The sequence below is a fragment of the Syngnathoides biaculeatus genome, chromosome 18, assembly GCF_019802595.1.
Source record: "Syngnathoides biaculeatus isolate LvHL_M chromosome 18, ASM1980259v1, whole genome shotgun sequence".
Lineage (NCBI taxonomy): Eukaryota > Metazoa > Chordata > Actinopteri > Syngnathiformes > Syngnathidae > Syngnathoides > Syngnathoides biaculeatus.
Window position 1 is genome coordinate 16,761,563 of NC_084657.1, and position 17,252 is coordinate 16,778,814.

The 17,252-nt window shown below is 41.9% G+C and overlaps 2 protein-coding genes across 3 annotated transcripts; both read right to left on the reverse strand.

Moving 5' to 3' along the window:
- Nucleotides 1-2,379: 2,379 nt before the first annotated feature.
- zgc:165604 (uncharacterized protein LOC792578 homolog) lies at nt 2,380-8,140 on the reverse strand. 2 transcript variants are annotated; one of them, XM_061804014.1, is made up of 7 exons: nt 7,106-8,140; nt 5,352-5,506; nt 5,193-5,259; nt 4,999-5,130; nt 3,964-4,119; nt 2,737-2,859; nt 2,380-2,651 (listed from the first exon to the last, which is right to left on the reverse strand). In XM_061804014.1, the coding sequence occupies exons 1-7, from the start codon at nt 7,167-7,169 to the stop codon at nt 2,440-2,442; spliced, it is 909 nt and encodes a 302-aa protein (XP_061659998.1). In that variant the 5' UTR covers nt 7,170-8,140; the 3' UTR covers nt 2,380-2,439. The 2 variants fall into 2 exon arrangements, with proteins under 2 accessions (XP_061659998.1, XP_061660000.1); XM_061804016.1 differs by lacking the exon at nt 3,964-4,119.
- A 172-nt stretch (nt 8,141-8,312) lies between these two features.
- On the reverse strand, nt 8,313-17,224 carry dlat (dihydrolipoamide S-acetyltransferase (E2 component of pyruvate dehydrogenase complex)). The gene is made up of 14 exons (XM_061804013.1): nt 16,802-17,224; nt 15,382-15,483; nt 15,188-15,312; nt 14,911-15,082; nt 14,130-14,256; nt 13,870-14,048; nt 12,962-13,118; nt 12,823-12,890; nt 11,477-11,581; nt 11,221-11,328; nt 11,012-11,130; nt 10,637-10,799; nt 10,414-10,550; nt 8,313-9,333 (listed from the first exon to the last, which is right to left on the reverse strand). The coding sequence occupies exons 1-14, from the start codon at nt 17,060-17,062 to the stop codon at nt 9,204-9,206; spliced, it is 1,953 nt and encodes a 650-aa protein (XP_061659997.1). The 5' UTR covers nt 17,063-17,224; the 3' UTR covers nt 8,313-9,203.
- Nucleotides 17,225-17,252: the final 28 nt, after the last annotated feature.

The window sequence follows — 17,252 nt, forward strand, 5'->3', positions numbered from 1 at the left end:
TTAAGATACTAAAATTGTTTTAAATGAGCAAGGAAGGCAAAGCTTCACATTTGAACTGTGCAGATTGGTTATGTTCCTGTTGTTTTTCCACCCCATCTCATCTTGCTTTTTTTTTTTAAAGTCTTTTATTTAAGTCAATGTTCTGTACAGTTTTTTTTTTTTTTTGTGATTATTTCCCCCTTCTCTTTAAATTAAAGGTTTCTGTCTTTGTTTGCAACCCGAGTGCTGTGGCTTTTTTTTTTTTTCTTCTCTTGAGTCGACCAACTGCCCCAAATCCTCCCACTCTAATTAGAAGTAGCTGCAACATTAGCACCTCCGACTTTCTCTATGCTTTTACTGTAAAATACTAAACAGAAACATTTGCAGCCCTCTGAAATCCTAAAACTCTTGATGTCATGTATTGTCCTAAATCCTAAATACAGTAACTGGCATGTTAATAGACTGCATTCTCACAAAAAAGGTGTCTCAAATCTCATAAGTGTTGTGGGGGGTGGCTTTGAAGGTCAGCATTATGCTGCAATTATCTCTAAAATCCCAGATAAATTAAATGTTGTGAGCCTGTAGTTTCCCTCTAAAAAGCTAAACAACTGGAATGTTTTGGGTTTTTCCCCTTCCTTTGTGGAAAATGGCTCTCATTGCAGTTCTCTCGAGTCTTAAAGCTTTACAAATTGCAAATTGCGTTGTAAGCCTTTCCAGAGTTGTAGATGTCACTTGATTTCTCATCTGTTCTTGAATTTCCTTGGATTGACGAGCATTTTAGTGCAGCTTTTTTTTTTTCTGACTTCATTTTATCAAAGTAGACTTATCGATTCAATAGATCTGGAGGTAATCAGGCTCAGCGAGGTTCAGTGAAAATGGGAAACAAAAATGGATTACCCACCCTTAATTGATTATTTATTTCACACAGGCCCAGGTAGGTTTTTATTTTATTTTCCTCGTTTCTGATTGGCCGGATTCTTCACGTCCAAACCATCGAAGTCTGCTCTCTCTAACCTTGTTTCCAAAACATCCAACTTTGGCTGTCCCTCTGATGAGCTCATTTCTAATCCTATCCAACCTGCTCACTCTGAGCGAGAACCTCAACATCTTCATTTCTGCCACCTCCAGTTCTGCTTCCTGTTGTTTCTTCAGTACCACCGTCTCTAATCCGTACATCATGGCCAGCGTCACCACCCTAGTGGAGACTCTTCTGTCGCATAGAACACCAGACACCTTCCGCCAACTTTTCCACCCCGCTTGGACCGGTCTCTTCACTTCCTTACCACACTCTCCATTGCTCTGTATTGTTGACCCCAAGTATTTGAAGTCGTCCACCTTCGCCATCTCTTCTCCCTGGAGCTTCACTCTTCCTCCTCCGACCCTCTCATTCACGCACACATATTCTGTTTTACTTCGACTAATCTTCATTCCTCTCCTTTCCAGTGCATGTCTCCATCTTTCTAATTGTTCCTCCGCCTGCTCCCTCCTTTCACTGCAGATTGTGATCTGCAGTGAACATCATGGTCCAAGAGGATTCCAGTCCAACCTCATTTGTCAGCCTATCGGTTAATACCGCAAACAGGAAGGGGCTCAGCGCCAATCCCTGATGCAGTCCCACCTCCACCTTAAATTCTTCTGACACACCTACGCCACATCTCACTGCTGTTTTGCTGCCCTCATACATGTCCTGTACTATTCTAACATATTTCTCCGCCACACCAGACTTGCGCATGCAGTACCACAGTGCCTTTCATTTCCCTGATCAGAGCAGCTGATAATTGCCATTTTTTTGCTGATTGCCTGATCGCTTTTGATGTCATAAGGCACATACTGTACAGTTGAAAAATGTAGATGCGTTCACTGCTCTATGTACTTCCTACCATCTCGCAGAAGACCATTAATTTGTTCTGTCACTCTGCCTCACTGGCATAAATAGATAAACAAAGATACATTATTTATTGAAAATATATATTTTTTGAGCAATTAAGTCCACAAGTGTATACAGTTAAAGAACAGATCATTTAAATAGGCTCGTGGCTTCATCTTGTGATCGGATTGGTGATGTTTTTTTTTTCTTCTTCTTTTTTTAAACTGACTGATCAGCCCCCAAAATGTTGGTAATATGTTCAGCCTCAACATCTTGAAATGACATCGCCGAAACACGATGGTTTCGTGATGGCTATACACTTGATCTGCATTCTCTGAAAATTCCTCAAATGTTGGCGGATGTGCAACAATCTCAAGCAGCTGGGACTTTGTTAGCCAAGTTCTCCCGCCAATAAAACGCTTCAGAGGCCACTAAAATCTAAAATACAGTCGCTGGAAGATTGGCAACTGCTAAACTTTTAATAGAGGTCTGGTACTTTGTAGTTGAGTAAATAAACGCATGAGTCAAGTCTCTGTATGAAATAGCACAGATATCATTAGGAGCGTTTATTGAAAACCTCTTCACAATGAGTCTTATACAAAGGAGCGCTTCATCAGGGACGGAGTATACTGGATCTCGTTGTAGCCTTCCTCCTCTTCCTCTTCCATCTTGGAGACCCGGCGTCGTCCGTCCTGACCCGTCTGATGGAGCCAAATTACGAGCACCAGCAGGCTCAACAGCATCAGGCTCATGGCTAGAGTCAACAACACCCCCTGCAGGATTCCCGAGGAACTCTCTCCCACTTCTAACACACAGAGGGATCCGAAGTGTCAGCGGGGCGTGAAAGGGAAGCAGAAACGGTGATGGGTGAGACGAGAGCGCATGCTTACCGCTGTGAATGGACAGGTTGATGTAGCAGTTCTCGGTTCCCAGGAGGTTGGAGGCGGAGCAACGATACAGGCCGGACGTCTGTGACGACACATTGGCGATCTGGACCGAACCCGACAGCTCGCCTGACAATCACAATTAGATAAAAGGCTTCGGGACGGGTAGAATCTCAAAGATTGGTAGAAAAGGTTGACCCAAACGAGTGACAATGGGGAGCACGGTGACATAGTGGCAGAATTGGTTTGCCTCGCAGTTCTGAGGTTTGGGGTTTGACTTTCTCAAATTCCCGTTCTCTTCGGCTTCCTCCCACATTCCGAAAACATGGATGACGGGTTAATCCAAGACTAAATTTTCCATGTGTGAGTTTGGTGGTGTTTCCATTGGCACATAAAACCCACCTCACCCAAAGTCAACACACCTGTGATCCCAAAGGATAAGTGCTGTGGATCATGGATTTTTTTTTTTTTTTTTTTTTTTTTTGAGCCAGTTAATAAATACTATCAGTGTATCACTGGAGTTCCACAAGGCTCTATTCTGAGTCTTGTACTTCTTGTTCCCGATGGCTGTTATTGGTGATTGTATGTGCCGGAGCCTTGGCCTTAATTATTATTATTATTTTGGGCAGTAGGTGGGTAATCGCTGAATTGAAATGAATCCCTGAAATTCTGAAGACGTTATTTGAAAATTGTGGTTGAGCTGTTAAAGATGGCCATATGCCAATTAGACTGAAGATAACATGCCGTTTACTGTCTTACGAAATTCAAACAAGAGCAAGAGAACGCAAAATCCTCTCGGACCCTCAACATCCTGGTCACCAGTTCTTCAAAGTCCATCCCTCGAGTAGGCGCCACTGAACAATACAAACTAAAGCTAGCAGGGATTCCAACAGCTTCTTCCCCCTTGCGATTCACTTCTTAAACAGCTAATTTACAATTCAACTGCACCAAGCTGCAATTGTTTTTTCCTTCAGTTTGTCGTCACATTCTGCCGGGCCAGTTAGTATTATATATTATACATTACTCCTCCACTCACTGTCGTAGTCTCAGCACCTGTATATCAGTTTTTAACAAATACAAGCCTCTCATATCTGAGTACGATCTGATACACTTGCACAATTCCATCATTGCCAGATTACTAGCACCCCATATTGCTCTGTGACTGTGACCGTTATGTCTTCATGTCTGTTGTCGCCGTGTATGTCGTGCTAAAGCTAACGATAACTTGCTGACCATCCATGTTGATTGGCAATGAAATTTCCTCTGGCTTGATTTTATCCCAGTGGATTTCTGGAGTGGGAATGCCCTCGGCCACTGAGCAGGACAAGGTGACGCTGCCTCCCGCATCCATGTCCCCCTCCCACTGGCACGCAGGCAGAGATGGCGCCACTGTGGGTACAATCAGCAGATAAATGCATCACCGTTGATTGTTGTTCAAATGCTCGACTCAAACATGTTTCTGTAATGTTTCGTCAAGAATGAGGCTGGGTTATATTCCTAAAAAAAGATGTTTAATATTATTGGAAGACACTGAGACACTTGGAACATTAACACTGTGCTTACAAATTTGGACAACAAAAATCTATACTTAAAATAATGATTCAATAAAAATGGCTTAGACAGTTTTCAAACAAAGTTCAAACAAATTTTACCTAAAAAAAGTTCTAAAATATTAAATGTAAATTTACTTAAAAGTTGAATATAACTGAACTGCACTGTATTAACAAATATTTTATTTATTTATGTCCTGTCACTATCCAAGCCGCTTATTCTCACAAGGGTTGCGGGAAAGCAGGAGTGTATCCCAGCTAGCTTCAGGAGAAAGGCAGACTACACCCTGAACTGAGTGTAGTCAGTCGCAGGGCACATATCAACACCATCACTGGGCGGGAATAGATCCCGCGCTGCCAGCACCAAAGGCAGGCGTGTGTACCACTACACCATCAGTGACTCCCTGTATTTTTTATCTATCTATCTATCTATCTATCTATCTATCTATCTATCTATCTATCTATCTATCTATCTATCTATCTATCTATCTATCTATCTATCTATCTATCTATCTATCTATCTATCTATCTATCTATCTATCTATCTATCTATCTATCTATCTATCTATCGAGTTGTCTGTTTTCCGACAGTTTTGAAATGTTTCATCTTGGTCAGATTTTTTCATTTTCCCCCCTCTTACCAAAACCTAGCATTTGAAGAGGGGTGTGTAGACTTTTGTTTTTTTCTATCCACTGTGTAAGATAACAGTATATTTACCCAGAACAGTGAGCAGCAGTTCTCCTATGCCAGGATCTGCCATCTCCGGAGGGTTGTTCACCATACAGCGATAAATGCCAGCGTCGGACACACGGGTATCATTCACCATGATGTCTGCGCTCCATGGGATACCTGCCGATCAAATATTACCTTTTCCCATGGTTCAAAAAAAAAAAGTAAAATCACGGCTATACCTGTAAAGCCTACCCTCCCAATGAGAGACGGGTCTTCAATAATCTGCCCGTGGTCATACACAATCACCTGGAATGTCAACAAAGGAATTTTTGTGTGACAAATTATGATGTCATCACATATTTGACAAGAAAAACGAACAATCACAAGTTTGTGTGAACCTGAATGGGGGATTCTGGACTGGAGAGGGGGGCCAGAGTCCAGATAATGTTGAGTCTGGAGAGGGGGCTCGAGGTGTAGAAGGAGCAGGGCAGGATGACAAAATCCCCTCGAACTACCTCCACCGTGGACACCCGCATGGTCACTCTCAGAGCATCTGAGTCAATCGAAAAAACAAAAGAAAACAAAAGGAGATGTAACGTTTCGTGTGTTAGAGAGTAGAATATGATTGGAAATTTGACACTCAACAATAATTTATTTTGGCGAAAGGAGCTCAGAAATAGAAGACTCAGACCAGAGCCTTGTGGGACTCCCCAGAGTCAAATGCCTTTGAAATAACATTGACAGTGATTAATTGGGTGAAAATGTATTCATCTGCTGTATTTATCAGCTGGAACCTATTCCAAATGACTTTGTGTTTACATTTGTGGACAATTTTGTAGCCTTCATCATAGCCTTGATCATAACATGTGTGTTTTTTGGAATGTAGGAGGAAGCCCCACACATGAAAGCCGGAACCAGGATTCTAACCCCGCCCCTCAGGCAGATGTGATATGACCAACCAGTGCACTGTGCTTCCCCCGGCTAAAAATAAACAGTGTACTGTAATCCAGTTAGTCCCAATGCTGACGCCTAAAGCGAAACAATATTAATGTTCCTTTCACATTTGATATTTGCAGTCAGATGATTGCATGAGCTGAAATAATAACTTTACTAGTAAAGCCATATTTTTGTTAAGGTGTCATTGCAAGCCTCTTAGTACCATGTAAAATGTATTGTGTTCTTGTTTGGGGGAAAAAATGAATAATTGTCCGTATAACTGTCCATCACTTTGGCACCATTAATCATTTTCTGCACATATCATTCAAAATCAAAAATTTTTTGGCAAGGGTGGTTCTGTTTGAATTTTTTGAAATAATCCGAAACGGGTGACATTTTAAAATCTGATTGAGTGACTTTGATCGAATATCAGCAGCTATCCTGACTCCTGAGTCCATTCAAATTTTTGAATTGCATTTGCCAAGAAAATGCAAAAAAATGAATAAAACTGAAAAAGGCAAGCTTGCATCCAAATTCATCCAAACAGAATATTGTCGAAATAAAATCTGATGCTCGCAAGTGAGCCTAAAAAGAAAACCTGCGTGTCATTGATCCACTGATCAAGTCCTTATTTTCTTCTCATGATCCACAAATAATGAAGCAAACGACCAGTAGCCTCTTTCTCTCGTTCACATTGTTGCGTATCTGTGCATGTGTGTTTGGGTGCGTGTAGCGCTGTTAATCCAACTTGACAGCTCTGACCTGGTACCAAAACCATTCGCAAGCGGAGTTGGAAAAGCAACCCGCTTACTCCATCATACACTCAGAATTTGTTTGATTCATAATAGGAAGGTGCATCACATGTCACCTCCATAACTTTAGGAACAGCTCCTAATATGATGCAGTTCAAACTACAACCACTGAAGTGAACATGGGCCTAAATCCTACATTTTATGCATGTCTTCATTTATACGGTATTTGTTTTACTTTTGAGAAAGCTTAAAATGGAAACTGTACTTAAATGCACTGTGTGAGGTTCTAAAAACCTTTCAAGTCATTATGCAGTTTGAAAATGTAATTCACTGACTCTTCTACTTGCACCGCACTTTTAAGAACCAATAGCTGAGTGAAGTGAATACAATCAGGTAAGCCTTTGTTAACTTGTTATTCATGTATTCATTTTTTTTTTTTTAATACGCGAGAGAAGCGTACTCACTTGTATGCAGGGCCGCGAAGCACACGCACAGGCTCCAGAGCGCACGTCGTCCAGTGGCAACCATGGCTGACAGAAAGCAGTGAGAAGCAGGCTGGGCTCTCTCTCCCCCCACTTCGTGTGCCAAAAAAGAAAACTAGGCATGCGTGATTAATGTATTGAGCAACGCACCCTCATCTCATCTCTCATTGTCAGATTGGTGGACAAAAAACAAGCAACATTATGATTGCGCTGTCCTATTATCAAGGAACACAATTAGATTGTATTGCTCAACGCTGTAGAAATAAATGCAGACGATCTGTGATAAATGTTGCCTATATGTCCTATTATGCTGCAGGATGTTACAGTAAATCAGCCGTTGTCATGGAAACAGCCACAAATTGCACATTGATAGCAAGTCACAACAATTTCTGTTTGGGATTAGGAGTTGATGGTTACTGCGTGTCAGCGCACACCTGTAAATAAAGTTCAGATGTTCTAGTAGGCTTTTCTTGATAGTTCTGTAGTCAGCTTCCACAGCGTCAAGGATCTCATTGTTCAAATGTAGCAGTCAGGATAAGGGTATAAAATAATCTCCATGGAGTTAAATATTTCATGGAACACAGTCAGCAACAATTGGAGAAAATCAAGATCTTCAAAACTGGTGAAATGGTCAAGTGGGCAATATTGATGCTGTAAAAATTGCGAGCTCGTACTGTACTGACTGCTTAGTACGGGACAACTATGACCCATCTTCTGACTATCGGTGTGCTCTTGAACGTAAACTTCTGACTCTGAGCTCAAACAGCTTCAATATGACTACAATAACAAAGATGATCTTGCTAATTTGGAAGTATTCAATTACACATAAAATCAATGATCGACTTTTTACCAGCGGGTAGATATTCACTATTCGTAAGGAGAGCCTAACTTTGAATTGACCTGAATTCATACGGTGCAGATTTAATCATGGTAATTGCATTATTAAAACAGTTGTTTTAAAACAAAAACTGTGAGCAATTCCTGCTTGTCAAGTTCTCATTTCTACAATTTTTCCAAGTACATTAAAGTGCTGTATCCAAATATGCCTTTCCAGCATTATAGGTGTAGTGGTGGAAACGACTGATACACGAGAGGGATTTCCTTCAATGTTTCGGTCTGTAAGGCCAAATTTAAACAATTCTCTGGGCAGACGTTTGAGTTCTCTCCGTTTATTTAAAACAAATAAACACCCGCCAGCATATTTGTGCGTTTCAGCTGTGTGAAGGTCAGAAGACTTGATGAGGTTAGAAAATTAATATTGAGCAGAAAGAGCCAGAGAGGCAAACTGGTAAACATATTTCAGAGGAAAAATACATTTACAGCAGTTCAGCGTGTACCCCGCCTCTTGCGCTAAGATTGCTGGGATGGGCTCCAGCATGCTTGTCACCCTAGTGATGAGAATTGGTACAGAAAATGGATGGAAAATACATGTCGCTGGGTGTAGAGATGTTAATGATATACAGTATATACACAACTGTAGAATGTAGATATTCTAGCACAGAACACTATTCTTGTGTGACTATTTTATATACTTCTCAATTCTTTTGCCGACAAAATACGGCAGACACACACTTCCTGTTAGCCTTCGTCACACTCACACCACACAGTGAACTCCATCCATCCATTATCTGAACCGCTTATCCTCACAAGGGTCGTGGGAATGCTGGAGCTTATCCCAGCTGTCGTCGGGTAGCAGGTGAGGTACACCCTGAACTGGTTGCCAGCCAATTGTAGATAAGAAAAAAAAAGTCCTGGGGGGGTCAATTTTATATCTAATTGGACATAATAGTGCAACATTTCCCTTTGCACAACAATGAGAAGCGTTTACCGGCCAAATAACATATCTACTAGGATGAATTACAACTATTTTTTCTCTTATGGCATGGAACTTTAATAAATAGTGAGATAAAGAGAGAGAATCTAGACAAAAGTGGAGTGAATTCTCCCTCTTCCTCCTTCAGGGTAACAGGAAGTGACCTGGTGGCAAGCCAGCCAACGACAGAAAGATCCAGAGTATTTTGCCAATTGGATCCCGGCGGCCCATGCGCACGACCACCAGCCGCAGTACTCCACAGTCCGCTCACAAGAGCATGGTGACGGGCTTCTCCAGGAACTTGCGGAACTCGGCGAGCCACTGGGCGCCCACTGCGCCGTCCACCACCCGGTGGTCGCAGCTCAGCGTCACCGACATCATGTTGGCCACGTCGAAACTGAAGAACAAAAGTTTTGCCTTTACTCCACAATGTGGCCCGAAATTAACATCGTTAGTATTTTCCACAAAGACTCATTTTTTATTGACACCGCCCCCTCATTCACTCACAGAAAAAGGAAACGGCAGTGACTTTATTCAAATTAGATTTTATTTTTTTCCCCCGCAACCCACTTAATTTGTCCTGTTACCAAAAAGGGCTTTAAATATTTTTCACCCCAGATTTTTTCCTTCAAACAGTAGAGAAATACTAGAATACTTTTTTTCCTTTTCAGAAAAAATGTTCCAAAAAAAATCACTTAAATTAGTTTAGTTCTGTGACAAAAGACCGTAACTCAATTTACTTGTACATCAAACACGTTTTCTGAATTAAAATTAATTGATCTATTAAGAGAAATTTGCTCCAAACCACAATAAACGTTAACTGTTCCTTGTTTGATAACAAAAAAGTGCTGCATTGGTTAAAAAAAAAAAAAAAAACAGAAAAAAATAAAGGGAATGTAAAAACAAACTGGACTAACGAAGTGTAATTACTGTGCAGTGAGACAGGCCAAAAGCCACAACACCAACAAATGTAGTGTTGTACGTGTCCCTTCAAGGGGCGTGGCCTTAAAAGCGATGAGGGCTTAAGCAGTCTACCCAACATGGTCGGATCGCTTTTGTGTGACCATCTGGGTGTGAGTTGTAGTCTATAGTAGCTCCTTGCAAGTGTTCTCATTTGTATTTGTATTTTTGACCATGTTTGCCATTTAATAAACGGCTGAAAATCCAATGGGGTCTTGAATGCACATACCCCGGGTCAAAACTGTCAAACATCTCGACAAATCACTGACTTTGCAATGTAATGTTATGTTATGGCACCATAATTACTCCCCTGTAACGGATTCCTAGACCCAACAAATTTAACTACCCTTGCTTTCTTACACGTGTGATTCTTATATGTACAGTGGACCCCGCCATTCGCAGGTGATAGGAAGCATGCCTGACCACAAATAACAAAAATCTTCAAATAATAGATGGCCATTACAATTGCATTGAACTTTTCTTTTTTTTTTTATATCACATTGAACATGAGACATACCCTCTCTCGTTGTCAGCGGGCATGAGGCGCTTTTCAGAGCCTCCCACAGCGAGGATACACGACTGCGGAGGGTTGATGATGGCCGAGAAGTTCTTGACGCCGAACATCCCCAAATTAGAAATGGTGAAAGTACCTCCCTGGTGGGAAAGAATTCAAAAATTGATTCACGCTATCATTCATGTTAAGACTCTTACTGCCGTGACATCCACAAACAGGATTGGACCTGGAACTCATGCGGCTGCAGTTTGCCGTCCCGCGCTTTGGCGGCGAGCGCAGACACGTCACTGCTGATGGCGGCGAGCCCTTTGGTGTGCGCGTTGAACACAATGGGCGTGATGAGACCGTTGGCCGTGCTCACCGCCACGCTTACGTCCACCACGTGGTTCCTAGAAGAAGGCAGATGTGGCCCCATTCATGAGGAAGTCAGTTGGGAAGTGCATCACAATGAGGACTCATAATGTGTTTTAAAATAAAAAAATACAATGCACAGGAACAAACTGAGGTGGAAAACTGGGGAAATTGCAGTCTGTTGTTACTGATATGAGAACTGATGTTTCACATGAGCAGCGCTCGAGCCTTTCTTGTGACTTTTACTCACTGGCGAATTATGGTGTCCATCCAAGATGAGTTACACTCCGGCACCTTCAGGCAGGCCAGCGCGCTGGCTTTGATGATAAAGTCATTCACACTCAGCTTGAGACTTCTGCCTTTCACCTCCTGGACAGCAGAGGTGACATTGTTCGAGAATGATCTTGTCTTTCATTCTGGTCTCGTGCTAAAGAAACAGACTAACACGAAAAAAAGCACCTCATTGAGTTCTTTCCTAAGCTCCAGCACTTGGTCCATGTTGACATCTACAGAGAGATAATAGTGAGGGATGGTTTGTTTTGACTGCATCAACCTCTGAGCGATGACCTGCAGAGGAGACAAACCCCCCAAGGAAATCAGATTTGGTTTTGTATGCATTGAAGGAGGCAAAGAAAGAACGAAAACTGAAAAGAACCCCCAGGCCCCGTCGAAAGCGGAGCGGAGGCCAAATTAAGCCAGGAGTGTTTGCTCTCACCTTGCGGATATTGCTGATAGGGATGTCTGAGAAAGTCCCGGCTGGAGCGGCAGGAACGGCAGCAGGTGCCGGAGCGGCTGGAGTTGCAGTCGGTGCGGGAGCTGCCTGCCAAAAGGAAACGTGTCGAATGAAATGAAAATTCATGAGACATCATTAAACAAATGTGTTGGAAACATTTGGACCACCACAGCGTGGGTGGGCTACAGTAAACACAGACACTAATCGGATTGGCTTTGGATCCATATACTGGTAGCTGAATACACGGGGCCGAACAAGGGAGTTATGAAACACAGTGATTACATTTGCATGAATTTTATGCATGTCATGCCGCGTAAAGTGATGACAGTTGCGGTCACACAAAACAGGTGCTTTGAATCTTTATCTCAATCCCACAAGCTAATTTTACAAAGAACACGAGATATGCCTGAAAATCTAGGGGAATTAACACATATTGTCCAGTCTGATATTTACTGTACACCACTGTAAAGGTTGATCAAATATTGAAGCAATGCTATATAAAGGGAGTCACTGGTTTGCAACCAAAATGCCATTTGTTGCAGCAGAGTAAGAATATGGTGTCACACCGCACGCTCAGTTACCACTATACTCACTTCTGACTGATTTACTGAAATTATGACTTCACTTCTGTTCAAGCATACTTTAGTGACTGATGCTGGTGCGTTCCAACTTTCAGACAAATTCAGGCTAACTCATTACTGTTGGAAGGGAACTTCATTGTAAAGTGAGGACTGGCGCATTCAACACTGAAGCAGAGAATAGACAGGATCTTTTAGTTTATCAAAACTTACTTATTAATTTCATCTTTATGGCACCTTGTTTTTTTAAGCAAAATCTGAGCCAAAATGAATTGTGTTCTTTGGTGGTTTCTTCATCATACCTCAATATTGTATTCTAAGAAAAGATTATGCTAAAAATATATTTTTACCATGCTCATCCATGTCCTACTAAGGCTATTGTACTTGAAAGGTAGTTAGCGGGGGTTGGAGTTATCCCCTGTAGGAACGAAGCAAAGCAATGTAAAAATATTCCATTGTTCCAAAAACCCATATTTACGAAGAAAATCTCTTTTTCCTTTGTTTTAACCTGCCCTGTTCAGCTGTGTCGCCATGCAGAATGGTGAATCTGTTTCAGCTGGAACACTTTTGCTGTGCAACATGGTTGTTTGAAAAAGACATCTATATAAAGGGTTATGTTTTATACACAGCGTTCTCTTTGTAAATGTTTGAAAGTACTTTGTGTTGCATGATGAGCTATACAAATAAGTAAATGTGTGAAGAAAATCATGCAATCCCAGTCCCCACAGCTTCATCTGAAGGGCAACTTACTGGGGGAGCCTTTGCAGGAACAAAATTTTCAATGTCTTTCCTGGTAATACGCCCATCAGGACCAGAACCTGAGAAGGAAGCGTATATGTCATCATCATATTTTGGGGATGGCCTGTCCCCGCATTGACTGACGCCTCACCGGTTATCTGTGCCAAATCAAAACCTTTCTCAGCAGCAAGTTTCTTTGCCAGCGGGCTGGCGAACACACGCCCCTTCCTGGGCGCTGCGGGGGTAACGGTGGGTGCGGCCGCAGTCTGAGGTGCGGGAGGTAGTGTTGCAGTGACTGGTGCTGCTGTCTGGGTGAAGAAGGCGTTGCGTTACCTCAGCAGAACTATTACAGCATAGTTCTACAGTCAAAGCGATTATTTGCTGTGGTATTGCAAGTAAAAATTTGATTAAAAGGGTCAACTTCAGCCACTTCACTGCTAGAGGGCAGATGCAAACTTCAGAATATCTGGTTCCCCTCAGTTGTGAATATGAAAGTTCAGGTATTATTATTATTATTATTGAGTATTCGTTTTTTTGTGCTGGTATTTTGACAAATTTATTTTTTCTAACCATGTGTTGGCAACAAAATGGGAGAAGTAGTACTTAAAGCTTGAAATCATCAAGGTGTGCTTTTTGTCTGGCTGGCAAGGCAGAAGGATAAATGGTAAGTGTCAATTTTTTTTCTAAACTCCAGACAATGTAAAGATGGAGAACCTGCTAAAAGTGAAGACATTGTCTATATATTTTTTCTTTTAATCCAAGAGTAATGATTAAATTCAGCGAAAAAAGGTACTAATTAATTAAAATATATATTTGTAGACTATTTTATTAGGAGTACTGTATGTTTGTATGCAGTACAATATCATATAGTTGCATTTTTATGTGAAAAAAAATGGGATGGGGGTTATTTCTTCAAAGACTAGAAAACATTAATGGTATTTTTATTCATTTCAATGAGGGAAAGCGAAATGAGATGCTAGTGATTTGTAACAAGCATGGTCATGGAATGAATAACCTCAGAATGCGAGATATCACAGAATTTGCGTGTGGATGTCTTACTGGTGCTGGAGAAGGAGGAGTTGAAATTTCTGCAACGCCGGTCTCCACATAGTCTGCGAAGGCAGCAATGTCGCTCTCCTTCTCTACGATGATGCAGAGCGGCGTTCCTAACGGGACGTCACGTGTGCCCTCTGACACCATTATTTTGGCCAGATAGCCCTCCTCCTGTACCTCGAAGCCTTGAGGAAACGCAGAGAAGAGACAATGAGCACACGTTGGATAGAAACAACAACTTCAAGATAGGTATGTTTAAATTTAACCGATGGTCGCTTTGTCCGTCTCAATCTCGGCTAACAGATCTCCCTCGCTGAGCTTCTCGCCAACCTTCTTCTCCCAGCGCTGAACCGTGCCCATCGTCATGGTGGGCGAGAGGGCGGGAAGTGTGATCTGCAACACACACACACGCTCAAAGATTGAAATCTTTTTAAATACTAATCTCATTATTTACTTATTGATAGTGAGACTCCCACCCTACTGTTTTGTACTATAAAAGTGGTGCCAATTTACATAAACACAAATCTACTTTCAAGCAACTGCACAGTCAGGAACAGTCATTCACATCAATCACAGGTGCGACACTCCTATCATGCCAAGCTTGAAAGTAAGCAGACCTGCGCTGACTTTTGTTAGTTCACAGATTTTGTTATCTAACAGTATTCTCTTCTGTTGCATTGGCTACGGGGAGCGTCTCTGTTCCATGATGTATCCACATCTGGTGTATTTTGATGCATGTACTCGAGGGCTGTTTTAAATGTCTCCTCTCAGATTTCCTTAAAATTGTCACATTTAAAATTATTGTATACATAATCTACTTCTGAGCTCCTAAAAATGCAGAGAATCTCCATAAAAGGGCTGTCAAAGTCAGCATTTTTTAAAGATCTTCTTAAATTAAAACCAGTATTCTCCACTTCTTTCACATCTTGGTTTATAATCCATAAAGACCAAACGATAAAAAACGCTTGTCACTGTACAAATACTTTCGGAGCCAACCTGGACCCTGCTGCTCGCCGACGGCACTGATAGTCATTAAGAGAGGCCCACCTTTAAGTGTGACGGGTAGGAGCTCCCTGGGGCTGCAGGTGGTGCACTTGCAGATCCAGCTGGAGGAGGAGAAGAAGAAGAAGGAGCAGGAGGAGGAGCAGCAGCAGCTGATGAAGTAGAGGAAGTAAACGATTCCAAAGTAACATCCTTAAAGGCTGGGATGAGGTCTGGACTGAAATGCGGACAATATAAATGAGGATAATGTTGACCTAATTTTGTGTTTGCAAGTGTAATTGAATTAATTATCAATGGCAGTCATGAGTATTGTAGGTGTTACCTGTCAACAGTAATACAAATTACTGCTCCAATGTTTACATCTCTGGACCCTTCAGGAACAAGGATTTTGGCTAGATAGCACTCTTCCAGCATCTCAAATCCCACTGTGGCCTTGTCTGTCTCCACCTACAAAAAGCCAGCAATATTAATTTCTTTCTACACAACAAAGGCCTACACAAGACACATTCTCCAAACCTCTGCTATGAGGTCTCCCTCATTAATTTTGTCTCCCTCCTTCTTTTCCCAGCGAGCAATGGTTCCTGTCTGCATGGTGGGTGACAGTGCAGGCAGCTCCACCTGTTTAACATTGACAGCAGCACATCACTGAAAATGTTACGATCAATAACACACATACAAATTATTGGGTGGTTGACAGCAGCTTTGGAGGTGATTTATTAACTAGGGGTGGTTATTTATAAGTGGACTCAGTTCAGTTTGTCCAGTGGGTCATAAGAGGGGAAGGCTTGTGAATAGGTTTTGTTAATAAAAGGCACAATATTAGAAACAATTACATAATCTACAGTAATAAAGTACATTGATCATCAAACATTCTGCCTTAAGAAAGATGATGATGCTTATTTTTGTACATGTACCTAATGTTGCATAGGCCAAACATTGCACATGTCAAAGACAGACAATGCACAAGTGTTACAAATTTATAGTGACCCAAGGGATGAAGAAGCAATTACAATGTGGGAGGCCCTGCAGTCTGGACACAGCCAATTCAATCCCAAATAGGGATGAAGTGGAGTTATGTCATTAAATGTATGTGGATTGTGCAAAGTGCATTGACCTTTGCACCATAAATTGTTGAAATAATTCCAACAAGGAAATTTTTGTAATATTCCTATTGATGAAATGTGTTTGTATTTTTTTGTGTCCAGACTGCAGGGTCTGCCATATAATCGATTGGGGTTATTCAATAAACAGCTACAAGAAACCACTAACGACACTTCGAGTGTAACAGGGCAAAGGAGCCACAGTGCTCATATTTGAAGATGAAATTCTGGGTCAAGTCAATGACTTTCAAAGTTCTCACAAGACTAGCTTCATCTAGCTAGCTGATTTCCAACAACTTTTCCAATTTTGTGGAAAATAATCAGGTGTGCCATAGGACTATATAACAAAAATCCTTTTTACTGACCATAAATAATATTTGCTCCTGTGTAAGCTCGTGATGTATGGTGTCAGGCAGAGCAATGAAACGCTACTCCACTTTCACCACATAAAATCATCATTATTTTAGGAAATATGCGTTATATGATATTTTGGGTTGCAAGTGTGTTTTGAGACGTTATTCTAATTATTATTACTAATCACTTTTATTCACATTATTAAACTACATGGTTAAATTAAGTTTTGGAATCACTGTTAGCCAGCATCTATTTCCAGCAACTACAGAATATTTCAAACAGTTTAAAGACATAAGTTCATTGAAGCCGTTATAAAATCTCTGCAAGGACACACACTGATTTATTTACAGGCTAAATTAGAAGTTGAAGAAGTGTAATGTGATAAAAGTGTCTGGTAAATCGCATCCCTTGTCTCCGTGCTAACGGAGGTCATGCTAAGTGTAGGAGGGGTGCTCTAGCAACCGGAAGGCCGGTAAAGATACCTTTTGGTGCGGCGGGAGGCTGTAGTACCTCTCGCTCCGACAGTTAACATCCAGCTGGGGACACCGCAGGAGAGCTCCCCTGTGAGTGAAGCCCACGGTCGAGCAAACAGCCCGGGATCCGACTGAGCGGTGGAGCCGCCTCGCGCAGCCGGTTCCGGGCACGCAACGGGAGCCGATGGTACTGGTGGCGGGCCCGGCCGGGAGGGCACGGGGACGTGGGAGCCCGGCGGACGGCCTGAGCCGCAGTATGAGACGAAGCATGTCGGAGCAGTTGATAACTACACGGAACTACGATTAATATAATGATCTTACACCTGCATCAGGAAAATACTCTAATAACCGTTCTGGTGCCACTCCTCACTTTCGAATGACCTCCTCCTGTCCAAAACACACCGCTTTCCGGCTCTCTACACTCTATTGCCGTCTCTTTGAAAAAAGTGTCGTAAAACCC

Excerpts from the sequence above, each read along its gene's own strand:
- zgc:165604 (XM_061804014.1), bottom strand. The coding sequence starts at position 7,169 with ATGGTTGCCACTGGACGACGTGCGCTCTGGAGCCTGTGCGTGTGCTTC. Across the intron at positions 5,507-7,105 it reads CTTCGCGGCCCTGCATACAA|ATGCTCTGAGAGTGACCATG; the intron begins GTGAGTACGCTT and ends CGATTGACTCAG. Across the intron at positions 2,860-3,963 it reads ATTGCCAATCAACATGGATG|GCGAGCTGTCGGGTTCGGTC; the intron begins GTCAGCAAGTTA and ends TGTGATTGTCAG.
- dlat (XM_061804013.1), bottom strand. The coding sequence starts at position 17,062 with ATGCTTCGTCTCATACTGCGGCTCAGGCCGTCCGCCGGGCTCCCACGT. Across the intron at positions 15,313-15,381 it reads AGGGAGACCTCATAGCAGAG|GTGGAGACAGACAAGGCCAC; the intron begins GTTTGGAGAATG and ends GGCTTTTTGTAG. Across the intron at positions 13,119-13,869 it reads CTCCTCCTTCTCCAGCACCA|ACAGCAGCACCAGTCACTGC; the intron begins GTAAGACATCCA and ends TTCTTCACCCAG.